This window comes from Gavia stellata, chromosome 2, assembly GCF_030936135.1.
Source record: "Gavia stellata isolate bGavSte3 chromosome 2, bGavSte3.hap2, whole genome shotgun sequence".
Classification (NCBI taxonomy): domain Eukaryota; kingdom Metazoa; phylum Chordata; class Aves; order Gaviiformes; family Gaviidae; genus Gavia; species Gavia stellata.
This window is the reverse complement of record NC_082595.1, coordinates 113,045,908-113,062,064: the sequence shown is the minus strand read 5'-3', so window position 1 is coordinate 113,062,064 and position 16,157 is coordinate 113,045,908. Positions and strand designations below refer to the sequence as shown.

The window sequence follows — 16,157 nt, the reverse complement described above, 5'->3', positions numbered from 1 at the left end:
ACGGCACTGGTCTGGGACCACATCACCCAGTTCGGCCCAGACCCCCACGGCACTGGTCTGGGAGCACATCACCCAGTTCAGCTCACTGGTGTGCACCCACACGGCACTGGTCTGGGACCACATCACCCAGTTCAGCCCAGACCCCCACAGCACTGGTCTGGGACCACATCACCCAGTTCGGCCCAGATCCCCACGGCACTGGTCTGGGAGCAAATCACCCAGTTCAGCCCAGACCCCCACAGCACTGGTTTGGGACCACATCACCCAGTTCAGCCCACTGGTCTGCACCCCCACGGCACTGGTCTGGGACCACATCACCCAGTTCAGCCCAGATACCCACAGCACTGGTCTGGGAGCAAATCACCCAGTTCAGCCCACTGGTCTGCACCCCCACGGCACTGGTTTGGGACCACATCACCCAGTTCATCCCATTGGTGTTCACCCCCACGGCACTGGTCTGGGACCACATCACCCAGTTCAGCCCAGACCCCCACGGCACTGGTCTGGGAGCAAATCACCCAGTTCAGCCCAGACCCCCACAGCACTGGTCTGGGACCACATCACCCAGTTCGGCCCAGACCCCCACGGCACTGGTCTGGGAGCACATCACCCAGTTCAGCCCAGACCCCCACGGCACTGGTCTGGGACCACATCACCCAGTTTGGCCCAGACCCCCACGGCACTGGTCTGGGACCACATCACCCAGTTCGGCCCAGACCCCCACGGCACTGGTCTGGGACCACATCACCCAGTTCAGCCCAGACCCCCATGGCACTGGTCTGGGAGCACATCACCCAGTTCAGCTCACTGGTGTGCACCCACATGGCACTGGTCTGGGACCACATCACCCAGTTCGGCCCAGACCCCCACGGCACTGGTCTGGGACCACATCACCCAGTTCAGCCCACTGGTCTGCACCCCCACGGCACTGGTCTGGGACCACATCACCCAGTTCAGCCCAGACCCCCACGGCACTGGTCTGGGACCACATCACCCAGTTCAGCCCAGACCCCCACGGCACTGGTCTGGGACCACATCACCCAGTTCAGCCCAGACCCCCACGGCACTGGTCTGGGACCACATCACCCAGTTCGGCCCAGACCCCCACGGCACTGGTCTGGGACCACATCACCCAGTTCGGCCCAGACCCCCACGGCACTGGTCTGGGACCACATCACCCAGTTCGGCCCAGACCCCCACAGCACTGGTCTGGGACCACATCACCCAGTTCGGCCCAGACCCCCACGGCACTGGTCTGGGACCACATCACCCAGTTCAGCCCAGACCCCCACGGCACTGGTCTGGGACCACATCACCCAGTTCGGCCCAGACCCCCACGGCACTGGTCTGGGAGCACATCACCCAGTTCAGCTCACTGGTGTGCACCCACACGGCACTGGTCTGGGACCACATCACCCAGTTCAGCCCAGACCCCCACAGCACTGGTCTGGGACCACATCACCCAGTTCGGCCCAGATCCCCACGGCACTGGTCTGGGACCTCATCACCCAGTTCAGCTCACTGGTGTGCACCCACACGGCACTGGTCTGGGACCACATCACCCAGTTCGGCCCAGACCCCCACGGCACTGGTCTGGGAGCACATCACCCAGTTCGGCCCAGACCCCCACAGCACTGGTCTGGGACCACATCACCCAGTTCGGCCCAGACCCCCATGGCACTGGTCTGGGAGCACATCACCCAGTTCAGCCCACGGGCACGCACCCCCATGGCACTGGTCTGGGACCACATCACCCAGTTCAGCCCAGATCCCCACGGCACTGGTCTGGGAGCAAATCACCCAGTTCAGCCCAGACCCCCACAGCACTGGTTTGGGACCACATCACCCAGTTCAGCCCACTGGTCTGCACCCCCACGGCACTGGTCTGGGACCACATCACCCAGTTCAGCCCAGATACCCACAGCACTGGTCTGGGAGCAAATCACCCAGTTCAGCCCACTGGTCTGCACCCCCACGGCACTGGTTTGGGACCACATCACCCAGTTCATCCCATTGGTGTTCACCCCCACGGCACTGGTCTGGGACCACATCACCCAGTTCAGCCCAGACCCCCACGGCACTGGTCTGGGAGCAAATCACCCAGTTCAGCCCAGACCCCCACAGCACTGGTCTGGGACCACATCACCCAGTTCGGCCCAGACCCCCACGGCACTGGTCTGGGAGCACATCACCCAGTTCAGCCCAGACCCCCACGGCACTGGTCTGGGACCACATCACCCAGTTTGGCCCAGACCCCCACGGCACTGGTCTGGGACCACATCACCCAGTTCGGCCCAGACCCCCACGGCACTGGTCTGGGACCACATCACCCAGTTCAGCCCAGACCCCCATGGCACTGGTCTGGGAGCACATCACCCAGTTCAGCTCACTGGTGTGCACCCACATGGCACTGGTCTGGGACCACATCACCCAGTTCGGCCCAGACCCCCACGGCACTGGTCTGGGACCACGTCACCCAGTTCAGCCTACTGGCACGCACCCACACGGCACTGGTTTGGGACCACACCACCCAGTTCAGCCCCTCTGCGCACAGTGGCACCAGTACTGGCCTGGTCTGGACTCGGCTCTCCCAGCCCGGGGTCGCGGCAGACCCGCACCAGGACGGTGGGTCACCGGACGGCCGCCCCGCCAGCGGCTGCCGAGGCGGATGGGGCGCAGCCCTGTCCCCGTCACCCCGGCCCCGCGGAGGAGCTGCACCCAAGGGGAGAGCCGGACACCCCAACACACGTCCCCTCGCCACTGCGCGCCCCGGGCCCGTCCCCCCGCAGCCGGCCCTCCCGCGTGTCCCCCGAGAGCCAGACGTCCCGCACACCGGAGCCCAGGCACCCCAAGGGCCGTCCCCCCCCGACCCCCAGGCGCAGCCCCGAAGAGCCAGACCCCCCCCGCCGCCGGGGCAGGGGACCCCCGCACCCCGGGACGGAGGCTGCCGGCACCCCCCAGGCTATTCCCCGCCGCCCGGGTGGGGGTCCCCGAGGGCCCCCCGGCAGGAGGGGACCCGCCGAGCGGTGCCTCCCGCGCCGCGGGACCCCTTTGTCTTGCAGAGCGGAGGGACAAAGGGGCGGATGGCCGCCCCCCCCCGGGGGGCCGTGGGGCTGGCACGGGGGCTGCCAGCAGAGCCCTCCCCCCCTGGAGCCCCCACCCTGCCCGGGGGGTGCCCGGGCCGTGGGGCAGCACCTTGGCCACCCCGCCTGGCCCAAGGCAGCCCCCCAGGGCCCCCCAGGGCCAGCAGCAGCACGGCTGCACCCCAATGCCAGGCGAGCGGCCCCCCCCGCCCCGTCCCCCCCCAGCACCCCCCCGGTGCTCCGGCTTTGCCCTGGGGAGAGGGGGAGTCGGGGAGGGGGAGGAAATCCCCCATCCACCGCTCGTTAGAGCGGAGATAAGGAGATCTCCGGGGGGTGGGCACATCCAGACAACCGACCCAAGCCGCCCTCCTGCCCGCGGGCCACCGGCAGCTCAGCTCAGCCCCTGCCCCATCCCCATTCCCACCCCCATCCCCACTCCCTGTCCCTGTCCTTGTCTTTGCCCCATCCCCATCTCCACCTTCATCCCATCCCCATTCCCTGTCCCTGCCACATCCCCATCTTCATCTCCACCTTCATCCCATCCCCATCTCCACCTTCATCCCATCCCCATCTCCACCTTCATCCTATCCCCATCCCCATCTCCACCTTCATTCCGTCCCCATTCCCTGTCCCTGCCACATCCCCATCTCCATCTCCACCTTCATCCCATCCCCATCTCCACCTTCATCCTATCCCCATCCCCATCTCCACCTTCATTCCGTCCCCATTCCCTGTCCCTGCCACATCCCCATCTCCATCTCCACCTTCATCCCATCCCCATCTCCACCTTCATCCTATCCCCATCCCCATCCCCATCTTCATCCCATCCCCATCCCCCGTCCCTGCCACATCCCCATCTCCATCTCCACCTTCATCCCATCCCCATCTCCACCTTCATCCTATCCCCATCCCCATCTTCATCCCATCCCCATCCCCTGTCCCTGCCACATCCCCATCTCCATCTCCACCTTCATCCCATCCCCATCTCCACCTTCATCCTATCCCCATCCCCATCTCCACCTTCATCCCATCCCCATCCCCATCTCCATCTTCATCCCATCTCCATCCCCATCTCCATCTTCATCCCATCTCCATCCTCTGCCCCTGCCGCATCCCCATGCCCTGTCCCTGCCACATCCCCATCTCCATCTCCACCTTCATCCTATCCCCATCTCCATCTTCATCCCATTCCCATCCCCTGTCCCTGCCACATCACCATCTCCACCTTCATCCCATCCCCATCTCCACCTTCATCCCATCCCCATTCCCTGTCCCTGCCACATCCCCATCTCCATCTCCACCTTCATCCCATCCCCATCTCCACCTTCATCCTATCCCCATCCCCATCTCCATCTTCATCCCATTCCCATCCCCTGTCCCTGCCACATCACCATCTCCACCTTCATCCCATCCCCATCTCCACCTTCATCCTATCCCCATCCCCATCTTCATCCCATCCCCATCCCCTGTCCCTGCCACATCCCCATCTCCATCTCCACCTTCATCCCATCCCTATCCCATCCCCATCTCCACCTCCATCTTCATCCCACCCCCATCTCCATCTTCATCTTCATCCCATCTCCGTCCTCTGCCCCTGCCCCATCCCCACCCCTATTCCCTGCCCCAACCCCATCTCCATCTTCATCCCATCTCCATCCTCTGCCTCCTCATCCCCATCCCTATTCCCTGCCCCAGCCCCATCCCTGCCCCACGGCTGGCACAGGGTTAGGGGTGCACAGCCAACACCGGGGCCCAGCTGAGGGTGTCCCAGCACGGACGGGCAAGGGCCGGTGCCCGGACCTGCACGTTCCTGCTCCGGCTGCAGCCCTGGGGCTGGCGAGCGGCAGTGACAGCCCTCGGAGGCTGTGCGGGGTGAGGAAGAGGAGGGAAGGCTGGAGGGGGGCAGGCCGTCCCTCTGCCCGCCACAGCAGGGCTGGTGACCCCAGCTGAGCTGCTGGGACCCTGCCAGGCACCCTCTGCCCCCCAAACAGCGCTGGCATGCTGGGGCACGGGCGCTGGGTGTCCCTGTCACGGTGCTGTGCCCGGCACACGGCGCGGGAAGCTCCGGCACCGTCCGGGGATGGGGAGCAGCCGTGCCTGGCCGACCAGACACCGCCAGCCCGCTCTGCTTGCCAAAAATATGCCCCAGAGGTGACTGATTATGGGTTTGGGGACCTCCCCAGAGAGGAAATAGCCGGTGCTGAAAGGCTCCAGTTTGGAGAGACGAGGCAGGGCTGGCGCCGGCGCCAGGCAGGTTTGCCGGGCACGGGGGGCTGTGCCGTGGGGGCCCCTTCCCGGGAGGGCTTCCTGTCTCCAGCCCTCTGGGTCCCTGGCACCCCCAAAGGCGCAAACCCTCTCGGGGCACAGCTCCGTATCGGAGCACGGCCAGCACCGGGTCCGGCACAGGGAGCTCACCGGAGGGAGGGAAAGGGCAAGGATCCCGCCGCAGTGGAGCCACACAGGCGGTGGCACGTCCCCCGTCCCTGGGGACCGCGTCGCTGACACCACCAGCAAGTGACAATTGGTGCTGGGCATGCAGCTCGCGGGCGGCTGTCAGCCGAGATCGGGGAAAAGGGCCGATCCAGCCTGAAAACGTTTCAGGCTTTCTCCCCGTAATGAAAAGAAAACACTTATTCTTATTAGAAAAATAAAAGAATTAAACGCGGCTAAATTCAGCATTGTTTGAGAATGAGAGACTCCTCAGAAGAAGTATTTTGATTTTTTTTTAGCATTTTTTCCCAATTATTTTTGGCTGATGAGCAACATTGGCTGACCTGAATCTGCATTTGTTTTGGCGAGTGAACCGTGTGTTGGAAAATTGTCACTCGGCGGCTGCAACCACCAACCTCCACGGCTGTGCCGAGCTGCGGTTTGCCCTGCATGCGCGGCACGGCGCGGCTGGCAGCTACCTGCACTGGCCAGCACGCAGCGCGGGCAGGGGGCTGTGAGGCCGGGCGCTGCCAGGGCAGCTGCCACCAGCCCCCGGCCGGAGCCCCCGGCGCAGAGGTCCGTCCGTGGCCCCGCCGACGGCAGCTGCAGTGCTGCTGGCAGCCAGAGCGCGGCTGCACCAGGGGCTGCGCCGCTCTGCGTCTGCAGGCAAGCGCCTGCATTGCTGGTGCCCCCCGCGCCGGGCAGGGGCAGCAACCCCCAACCACGCTTTTGGCAACCCCCCTCCAGGCACGCAGCCCGCCTGTGCCCGGGGGTGCCCACCCCGGCTGGGACACCCTCCAGGACAACCCCGGCTCCACCAGCCCACCCTGTGCCAGGCTACACCTCTGCCCGCGGGCAGCAGCCGCACACAGACCCCAGGTCCCGCAGCCATCCCCACATCCCCGGCTGCCAGCCCCCCCCGGGGCGGTGGGACCCCCTGTGTCCGTGCCAGCCACGCCGGGAGGAGCCGATCCACCATATCCCTTGGCACAGCCACCCCGGCCGTGCCAGCCATGCCCGGTGCCCCACGGGGGCACTGCGGCTGTGCCAGCTGTGCCCTGTGCCCCACGGAGATGGCCCGGCCGTGCCAGCCATGCCCTTTTGGGACAGTCTGGCCGTGCCAGCCTCCCGCCATCCCTGCGTGGCGCCAGCGTGATGGCGCCCGGCAGCGCGGGGCTATAAATAGTGCCGGGGATGGCGGTGGCGTGAGGGGACCTGTTGCCAGGGAGACCCGCTGGCAGCGGGGGACGATGCAGAGAACGGGACGAGGGGGGAGCGGTGGGGATGCCGGTGGGGACAGGACCCCTGGGGCGCCCATGGAGCCTCTGCCCCACGGCACCCCCCGAGCGGCTGTCGGCACCGTGGCCTGCCCGCAGCCCTGCGCCTGCGCCACGGCCGGGGCTCCCGCCGCCCCCCAGCCTCCCGCCGCTGCCCTCGGCTGCGCTGATTTCGGCTGCGTCACGGCGCGTGCTGGTTCCCCAGGAAACCGGCAGGAACGGCACATCCCAGCACATCCCTCGGCACATCCCGCGGGAGAAGGAAGGGCTACGCGCTGCCTGCACCGGCAGGCCCCTGGCACCAGTGGCTGCGCACACCGGGCCCCTGGCCCCCGGCTTACGGTGGTGCCCGGAGGGGGCACAGGTGCGAGAAGCGAAGCTGCCCACCCTGGCCACGGCGCAAAACCCGGGTGCAGGCAGGGCAGCGGCACCGCCGCAGCGGTCCCACGGGGAGTGCCCGCTCCACCGCCAGTCCCACGGCTCGGCACAAGCCGGGGTGCCCTGCAGTGGGGCTGCCCACCCAAGCCCCCACCCTGCGCTGGCCACCACTCACGCAGCCGGTCACCCCAGCAGTGCTGGCACCTGGCAGAGTGCTCTGCGCGTGCCGTATTTTGCCGGAGCTCTGCCTGCCATCATTAGCGATGCCGCAATTAGCCGTGGGAGCCTTGGAGACAGCTAGACACCGCGGGGCTTGGGGTGCTCGGACCACACAGCGCCATGCAGCCCGTCCCGTCCCAGCATCACCACTGCACCGTGGTGCCCGGTGCTCCCCCTCCCCGCCCGCTCCGGCACCGTCCGGCTCCTTACCTCCCTCTTCCAGCGGGCCAGCCACTCGTCCCGCTTCCTCTTGCTGATGTAGTAGGGGTCCCCGGCCTGGAAGGTGTGCCGCTGCATGGGCCGCTGCCGCAGGCTCGATTCCCAGCCCAGCCCGCCGCGCAGCCGCCCGCGGGAGCCCTGCCGCCGGAGCGAGAGAGAGGAGGTTGAAGGCTGCGGCTCCAGAGCTGCTGTGGGCACCGGGAACGGCAGCGTGGCAGGAGCCGTGGCCTGGGGCAGGCAGGGCTCTGGGGGCAGTGGGGGGGACGGAGCAGAGCTGCTCGGGGGGGCTGGAGGTGGGCACCCCGCTTGTGCACGCTGGGGCCAGCCGGGGGAGACGGGTGGGGGGCACTGCCTGCCTGGGTGCACACACACGTGCTCTGGCCCACATCTGCGCCACGACCTGGATGCACCAGGGCTGGGCACAACACCGTGGCTGGCTGCACCGCGATGGGCACCGCCGGCACTGTCCTGGGCACGGATTTGCCCCAGGCCAACACGCTCTGCCCGGGCACGGGGGGGCAGTGGGGTCAGCCCCGGGAAGCACCGTCCCACGGGCAAGGCTGGATGGAGAGGGGTTCACCGGCCTGGCCACGGCTCGGTGCCATCTGGTCCCCAGCACAAAGGCAGGTGATGCCGGTGCCGGGCTGTGTCGGGGCGCAGGAGCCCAGGACCCTTGTCCTGCTGGGGACCCCGTCCCGGCAGCTCGCCCATGGCCGCTGGCGCTGAGGGACCGGAGGGTGCCGGTTCCCACGGGCACGTGGAGTGCTGCGCTGGCTGGCGGGCTGCGGGGCCGTGCCCGGCTCCTGCGGACGCCTCGGTGCAGCCCCTGGCGGGGGCCCGGCCCCGCGACATACTTGCCTCCATTTTCAGGGTGTCGAAATTGTTTTCCTCCTTCTCTTCCTTGCCTGCACACAGAACAAAGAGGAGCCATCAGGCGGGGGGTCAGCTCGGTGCTATGGGGCACGGCACCCCGGCCCCCGCAGGGGAGAAGGGGGCCCACCTGGGACCCCCCAGCCTGGCCAGGGGCTGGCCCTGGGCCCGGGAAGGGCACCCATCGCCGCCGTGCGAGGCCTGGGCCGTGCTCCCAGGGGATGCCGGCTGCTGGGACGGGAGCTGGCTGCTGGCGCGCCCCCTCCCCGCACACCGGCCAGGGGGTCTGGGGGGTCCGGGGGGGCGGCCCCCGCTGGGGCCGGGGCGAGCAGGGGAAGCGCGCGGAACCCCGCCGGCTTCCTGTGCTATCGGCACATCTCGCGCGCTGCAGGTACGCGCCGAGCTGCTGCCGGGAAAGCGGCTAAAAATAACCCCGACCGTTTCTGGGGCTGCAAACCTCCCCACACCCCAAGCTGCCGGGGGCCGGGGCCGAGCGCGGGCAGGCGGGTCGGAGCGTGGGGTGCGCCGGCGTGCGCATGCGGGGGCACCCACCCACTTGTGACTCCCCACGGGCAGTGCTGGGGCCGGTGGGTCCCTGCGCCGGGGAGGGCACTTCACTCCTGGGCACCGGCGTCCCTCCACGCTTCGCCCCGGCTGCCCTGGCACAGGCCTGGGCTGCAGCGGAGGGGCTCGGCCGGGACCCCCGGTGCCCCCTCGCCGGCTGAACACACGCCCTGTTTTGCTGCAGGGCACAGTGTCCCCCGGGTCCTCGGGCTGTGCTGCAGCCACAGCCCCCCCGGACACCCACCCAGCCCTGCGTGACACCCGGACAGTCCCTCGCAGCCGGCACATGGGGACCTGACCCCTCCGTGGCAGCCAGCCCCCCCCCAGAAGCAGCGAGCCCCAAGCAGGAGAGCACAAGAGCCCTGCTCTGAGTGCCGGGGGACGGCGGGGGACACTGGGGGACACTGGGGGTCACTGAGGGACATGAGCTTTCTGGCTCTGTGCTGGAGGTAGGAGTGGGTGCGTTTCCGCGGATGCCCATGCGACCCGTCCTCCCAGTCCGGCCCGCAGGTGTGGGGATCTCAGAAGGGGAAACTGAGGCACAGGAGAGGAATGTTCTGAGATGCTTGTCGCCTCCATCACTGGGTCCAGCAACCCAGGCACTGGGACTGGCCAAACTGGGGGACACCAACCAAACGGGGGGCATGTGGCTGGCATCCCCCCTGGCTCTGCTGCCCTGTGCGGCTGGTGGGGCAGAGCCCAGCACCAGGCTGTTACTGGTGCCAGGGCTGCCGCAGCGCCTTCCTGCGATGGGCCATGGCGGCCCTGCGGCTGCAGCTCCCTGCCTGAGCATCCCGCACATGCCCGGCACGGCCGGGGCTCGGCAAAGCCCCCGGCCCCGGCTCCTGCCCATCCCAGCGTCCCGCGGCAGCGCCGTGCCTCATGCTCTCTGCCATCTCTGTGCTGATGGGCCAGGATGAAGAGTTACCGACCGACGGCAGGATCCTGCCCGAGACCTTCCCACGCCGGGGATTTCGGCAGGGATGGGACCAGGGGGGAACAGCGAAGGGGTGCAGAGCTGATGGGGTGGCTGGTAAATCGTGCTTGGGCAGCGCTGGAAGAGCAGGTCCTCGGCCCCGTGCTGGGTCAGAGGGGCAGCAAGAGGTGAAAAGCCAGTGGGGAAGGAGGAGGAACCAGCGCTGGAGGAGGAGCGCTGGAGGAGGGACGCCTGCGAGAGGCCTCTGGCCAGCCGGGCACGAGGCAGCAGGAGCAGAAGGACCAAGGAGCAGACGAGGGTCTGGCAGGAGCCAAGCCTGTTGCTGGAAGGTGCCGCCGCTAACCTCGGCGCAGACGTGGCCGAAGCGCTGGAAATGGCTTCTAGGGAAGGGAGCGAGCTCCCGGCGCCTGGCATGGCTCCCCCAGAGAGTCTCTGGGTACCGCCGGGTACCACTTCGACACCATCACCCGGGCACTCGCCCCAAGGCCGACGGAGGAGCCCACGGCCGCAGCCAGACACTGGCTCTGTTTGCAGGAAAGCGCTGGAGAAGAGAGGAGGGCAGGGAAGAGCCTCCGGATGATTGGGAAGCGCCTGCGCGGCAGGAATGCAGGCAGCTGCCGTACTGCGTGCGCAGTGAGAGGAGCAGGAGGAAGATGAGCACCGTGCGCAAGGGCCCCGCGGGCAGGTCATGCCGGGGGAGGACGGGCTCTGTCACGCTGAGGGAAGCCTGAGGCTGGAAGGGGAAGCCTGACCTGCTCACAGCACCCACGTTCATGGTACCCACGCTCACGCACCGTGCTCGTGGCAGTATGCTCGTGTTCCCGCCGGCGCCTGCTGCTGCCGGCCTCTGAATCCAGAGCTCTGCCACACATGGGAGCCAGCGGCAGGGCACCCCCAGGGCTGTCTCCACCCCACTCCACACTGGTCCCCACATCAGGGTGTGCTGCTCTGACCCACACTGGCTCAGCCCATCTGGTCCAGCTCCCCTCGGCCGCCGCCGTCAGCCTGGCACCGGGGCTGCACCATGACCCACGCCTGACCACGGCATGCCCAGCCCAGCAAGCTCCCCCCGACCATCTGTACCGTGCTGCCAGCTACGGCTTCTCCGCTCCCTCAGCTGCCTGCTCTGTGCCTCGTGACTGCAGCAGCATCTGCAGCGCCCGTCTCCATCCCAGCCCTGCCTCATCAGTCTCCATCCCAGCGCTGCCTCTTCCCTCTCCATCCCAGCCCTGCCTCATCAGTCTCCATCCCAGCCCTGCCTCTCCCAGCTCCATCCCAGCCCTGCTTCTTCCCTCTCCATCCCAGCCCTGCCTCTCCCAGCTCCATCCCAGCCCAGCCTCTTCCCTCTCCATCCCAGCTCTACCTCTCCCAGCTCCATCCCAGCATCTGCCTCTCCCACCTCCATCCCAGCCCTGCCTCTCCTCTCTCCATCCCAGCCCTGCCTCTTCCCTCTCCATCCCAGCCCTTCCTCGCCCGTCTCCACCCCTCGTTCAGCATGGCTGGCAGTAGCTCTCTGCGCTGATCTGGGTCGAGAAGCCCCCGACAGCCAGAGCCTGATGCCCCGCCTCGTCTCACCCCGTTTCTGCTCCGCAGTGCCCCGTGGTGCCAGCGCTGTGGCACCCCAGCTCCATGTCCCCTCCCAGCCAGCTGTGCCCCGCTCTGGGGAGAACACGGCCCCCGTCCCGGCTCACGGCTGGTCCGAGCTGCCCCGTCCCACCGCCCGGCACCTCCTGGCCAAGAGGGATGGTGGCAGCGGGGCCACAGGCAGGCATGTCCCTGGGGGCAGCTGGGGCCAGTGCTGGTCTCCCCTGTGGCCTGGGCCGGCGCTGGGCACCCCGCTCCGGCTGCGGAGAGCGGAGCTGCTCCCGCCTGTGAGCAGCCGCAGCCAGGGAAGCTGCGGGGGGAAAAACCCTGTCCCCGGTGGGTGGCAGCTCTGCCGGGGCCTGGAGCCAGCGACAGACACTGTGCAGCCCTGGGGAGCCTGGTCCCCGTGGGAGTCCCGGCAGGCAGCACGCCAGCGTGCCATGCCCACGGCACTGCGGTGGCTCGCCCCTGCCCAGACAGGAGCATGGGCACGGCTGGGCAGTGCACAGAGCTGGCACGAGCCAGGGAGCGGGTGCCCAGTGTCCACAGTGTTGGGGTCCGCAGGGGAGCCGTGGGTCTTGGAGCAGACAGGGGAGGGCAGGGCTGGGAGCCCTCCCCGAGCTGCACACATGCATCTGCACCCGCACTCACGGATATGGCACACCCACGGACCGGTGGAGGCCGGGCCCCGCCGGGGTCCCTCCGGGGCAACCCCCCTGCTCCGGCTGGGCCACCCGGAGCCGCTGCCCAGGAGCACGACCGGAGTCTCCCGGGACGGAGACCCCACCAGCGCCCTGGGCAGCCTGTGCCTGCGTCACCCCTGCGCTGAGGAGCGTGTCCGGTGCTCAGGGGGACCCCCCGGGGTCCAGTCTGTGCCCGTCGCCCCTGGTCCCGGCACCGGGCACCACTGGGAAGAGCCGGGCTCCGTCCTCTTGGCACCCTCCCTGCAGGTATTTACAGACATGGCTCAATCCCCCCGAGCCCTCTCTGCTCCCGGCGGAGCAGTGCCAGCTCCCTCAGCCTCTCCTCGCAGCAGAGATGCTCCAGTCCCTTCCCCATCTTGGTGGCCCCAAGACTGGACTCTCTCCAGTCTGCCCATGTCTCTCTTGTACTGGGGAGCCCAGCACTGCACCCAGCACTCCCACTGTGGCCTCCTCAACCAGTGGGCAATGCTCCTAACGCAGCCCACGACACCATTTGCCTTCATTGCACGAGGACCCGCTGCTGGCTCATGCTCGGCTTGGCGTCCACCGGGACCCCCAGGGCCTCCTCTGCCTCGCTGCTTCCCAGCTGGGTGCTCCCAGCACGTGCTGGTGCCTGGGGCTGATCCTCAGCGCGGCACTGAGCCCACTGCCTCGCGTGCTCCCTGCACCGTCCGGAACAGCACCGGCACCAGAGCTGGCACCTCCTCAGCACCGGGGCAGCGCAGCACCAGGACCGCACCGTGCACGCGCCTCCCGCTCTGCCCCCGGCACATGCAGGGCTGCCATGCAAAGCGACCCAAGCGCCGGCGGTGGCTGGCACGCTCCGGGGCAGGCTTGCGTGCAGGCAGGGGCACGCCTGTGCCACGGGGTACCTGCACCGGCTGTGCCGGCGGGACGAGGACCAACCTCCCCTCCTGCCCACCCTGTTCCTGCCAGGGGGAGCGGAACCCCCCGCTCTGATCTGCTGCCCCAACCCCAAATCCCACACGGCGCGGAGGGGCTCAGCCCTTCCTCCTCCTCCTCCTCCTCCTCCGGCAGTGCTCCCCAGCCCAGGAGCTGGTGCCTGGACCCCTCCTGGGGACGGCACGGCGGGCAGGGCGGTGGGGGCCGGGGGTCCCCGGAGGGGCGCAGCGGGCGCTGGCAGGACCGCGGGCAGAGCCGCAGTCCCGTAGCGGGGAGCCCTCAACGCTAAGGTCTTACTTTTCTCTGCGGCCTCCAGGAGTTTCCTCCTCCCGCGTTTCTTCTGGGGGTCGGAAGGGGCCAGCTCACCCTCATCGGCCGGGGCGTCCAGGCCCTCCTTGGGGGTGCAGCGGCCGTTCTCCAGCGCCCGGCCCGTCTCGCCGTCCGGCAGGCTCTCCGTCTCGTCCTCCTCGGGGCGCCCGCCCTTGGGGCTCACGCCGCCCTCCTCTGCGCCCTTCCACTGGGCACCGTCCCCTTCCACGTCCCCGTTGGGCAGCGGCTCGGCAGGGCTGGCCTCCGGGCAGGGCGGGGGGCACTTGGGGACAGCTGCGATGTCTTTGGGGGTGTCACTGCTTTCCACCTGCCAAGAAGGAGAGGGAAAGGAGCTGCGATGGATGCTTACGGGGGGGGCACGGCCCCGCCTCCGCTCCCACCCATGCCCCCAGCCCGCACCCCGCCGGCCACCAACACCAGACCCCACGGTGGGAGCCCCTGCACCACCTCGGGGTGGCTGGCCCCATTCGGACCCTGTCCCCGTCCCCCTGCCCTGACCCTAATTCCCCACTGCAGATGTCACAGCACGAAGGGTATCTCTGGGACCACCGCCCACACCCCCAAAGACGCAGCTCCATGACGCAGTGATAACCTGGGGACAAATGCGCATTATGCCAAAAAGACCAAGTTTCACCTCCTGCATCTCAGACATGCCGGGCTGCCGATGCCCGCAGGGGCTGGCAGGGTGCTCTGGGGCAGGACGGGGCTACAACGGCACCCTCAGGACCAGGACATGTGGCCATGGAACCCCCAGAGCATGGACATGCTGTCATGATGCCATGAGGACCACCACAAAATGCCATGGCACCTGCAGGACCAGGATATATGGACGTGACATCATCAGGAACAGGACATGCTGCTGTGACAACCCTCAGGATGAGGACATGCTGCCACGGCACTGTCAGGACCAGGACACACTGCCATGGGACAAGAGGAGCAGACCATGCTGCCATGGCACCCTCAGAACCAGGACACACGGACATGACACCCTCAGGACCATGACACACTGCCATGGCACCCTCAGGACCAGGACACACGGACATGACACCCTCAGGACCATGACACACTGCCATGGCACCCTCAGGACCAGGACACACGGACATGACACCCTCAGGACCAGGACACACAGCCATGGCACCCCCAGGACCACGACGTTCTGCCATGGATGCCTCAGGACCAGGACAGAAGGCCATGGCACCATCAAGGCCCAAGACATGCTGTCATGACACCCTCAGGACCATGACACGCTGCTGTGACTCCCTCAGGACCAGGACACACGGCCATGACACCTTCAGCACTAGGACACACTGCCGTGGCACTCTGAGGACCAGGGGACACTGCCACAACATCCTCAGGAGCAGGACACACTGCAGTGACACCCTCAGGACAAGGACACATGGATGTGACGTATTCAGGACCAGAAGGCAATGCCACAGCACTCTCAGGATGAAGACACATGGACGTGACATCATCAGTACCGGGACATGCTGCCATGGCACTGCCAGGACCAGGACACACAGCCATGGCACACTCAGAACCAGGACACACAGTCATGGCACACTCAGGACCAGGACACACAGTCATGACACCCTCAGGACCAGGACACACAGCCATGGCACACTCAGAACCAGGACACACAGCCACGGTACCTTCAGGACCAGGACGCACAGCCATGGCACACTCAGGACCAGGACACACAGCCATAGCACCTTCAGGTCCAGGACACAAAGCCATGAAACCCTCAGGTGGCACAAGTGGTCATGACACCTTCAGGACGAGGACAAATGGCCAAGGCACCCTCAGGACCAGGACATGGTGTCATGACACCTTCAGGACCAGGGCCTGGTGGCACAACGCCCTTAGGGTCAGAACATGATGCCATGGTACCCCCAGGACTTGGATACATTGCCGTGACACCCTCAAGACCAGGACACAAGGCCACGGCACCCTCCGGTGCAGGACATGCTGACTGGACACCCCCAGGACAAGGACACACAGCCAGGCACGCCCTCAGGACTCGGACACGGTGCCATGAAATCCTTAGGATCAGGAAAAACTGCCAGGCACCCTCAGAACCTGGATGCAGCGTCACTACACCTGCCGGGCCAGGACCCACTGCCGTGACACACTCAGGACTAGGACACAACGGCATGGCACCCATGACGAGGACGCACAGCCATGGCACCTTCAGGATGAGGACACACTGCAATGACAAAGGTGAAAACAGGACACGGAGCCATGGCCTCCTCAGGACCAGGACACAGCCACGGCACCCTCAGGACCGAGATACGCAACCACGATGCCCTCAGGACCAGGCCACCGCGCCGTGCCCCACAACCAGGCAGCTCACCCCAACTAACCAGTGCCACAGTCCTGTCAGCACTTCAAGGGGGCTGATAAGAAAGATGGGGATGGACTTTTTGGTAGGGCCTGTAGCAATAGGACAAGGGGGAATGGTTTTAAGCTAAAAGAGGGGAGATTCAGACCAGATATAAGGAAGAAATTCTTTACAATAAGGGTGGTGAAACCCTGGCCCAGGTTGCCCAGAGAGGTGGTAGCTGCCCCATCCCTGGAAACATTCCAGGTCAGGTTGGACGGGGCTCTGAGCAACCTGGTCTGGTTGGAGATGTCCCTGCTCATGGCAGGGGGTTGGACCAGA

At 67.0% G+C, this 16,157-nt stretch overlaps 1 protein-coding gene across 1 annotated transcript in view; it reads right to left on the bottom strand.

Annotated features, from left to right (window-relative positions):
* DNMT3A (DNA methyltransferase 3 alpha) overlaps positions 1-16,157 on the bottom strand; it is a 48,556-nt gene that overhangs the window by 16,527 nt on the left and 15,872 nt on the right. Inside the window, exons 3-5 of the mRNA XM_059827855.1 lie at positions 13,466-13,805; positions 8,465-8,511; positions 7,598-7,744 (exon numbers count right to left, since the gene is read on the bottom strand). Of these exons, the coding sequence (XP_059683838.1) occupies positions 7,598-7,744; positions 8,465-8,511; positions 13,466-13,805 (534 nt within the window). The remainder of the gene's footprint in view (positions 1-7,597; positions 7,745-8,464; positions 8,512-13,465; positions 13,806-16,157) is intronic.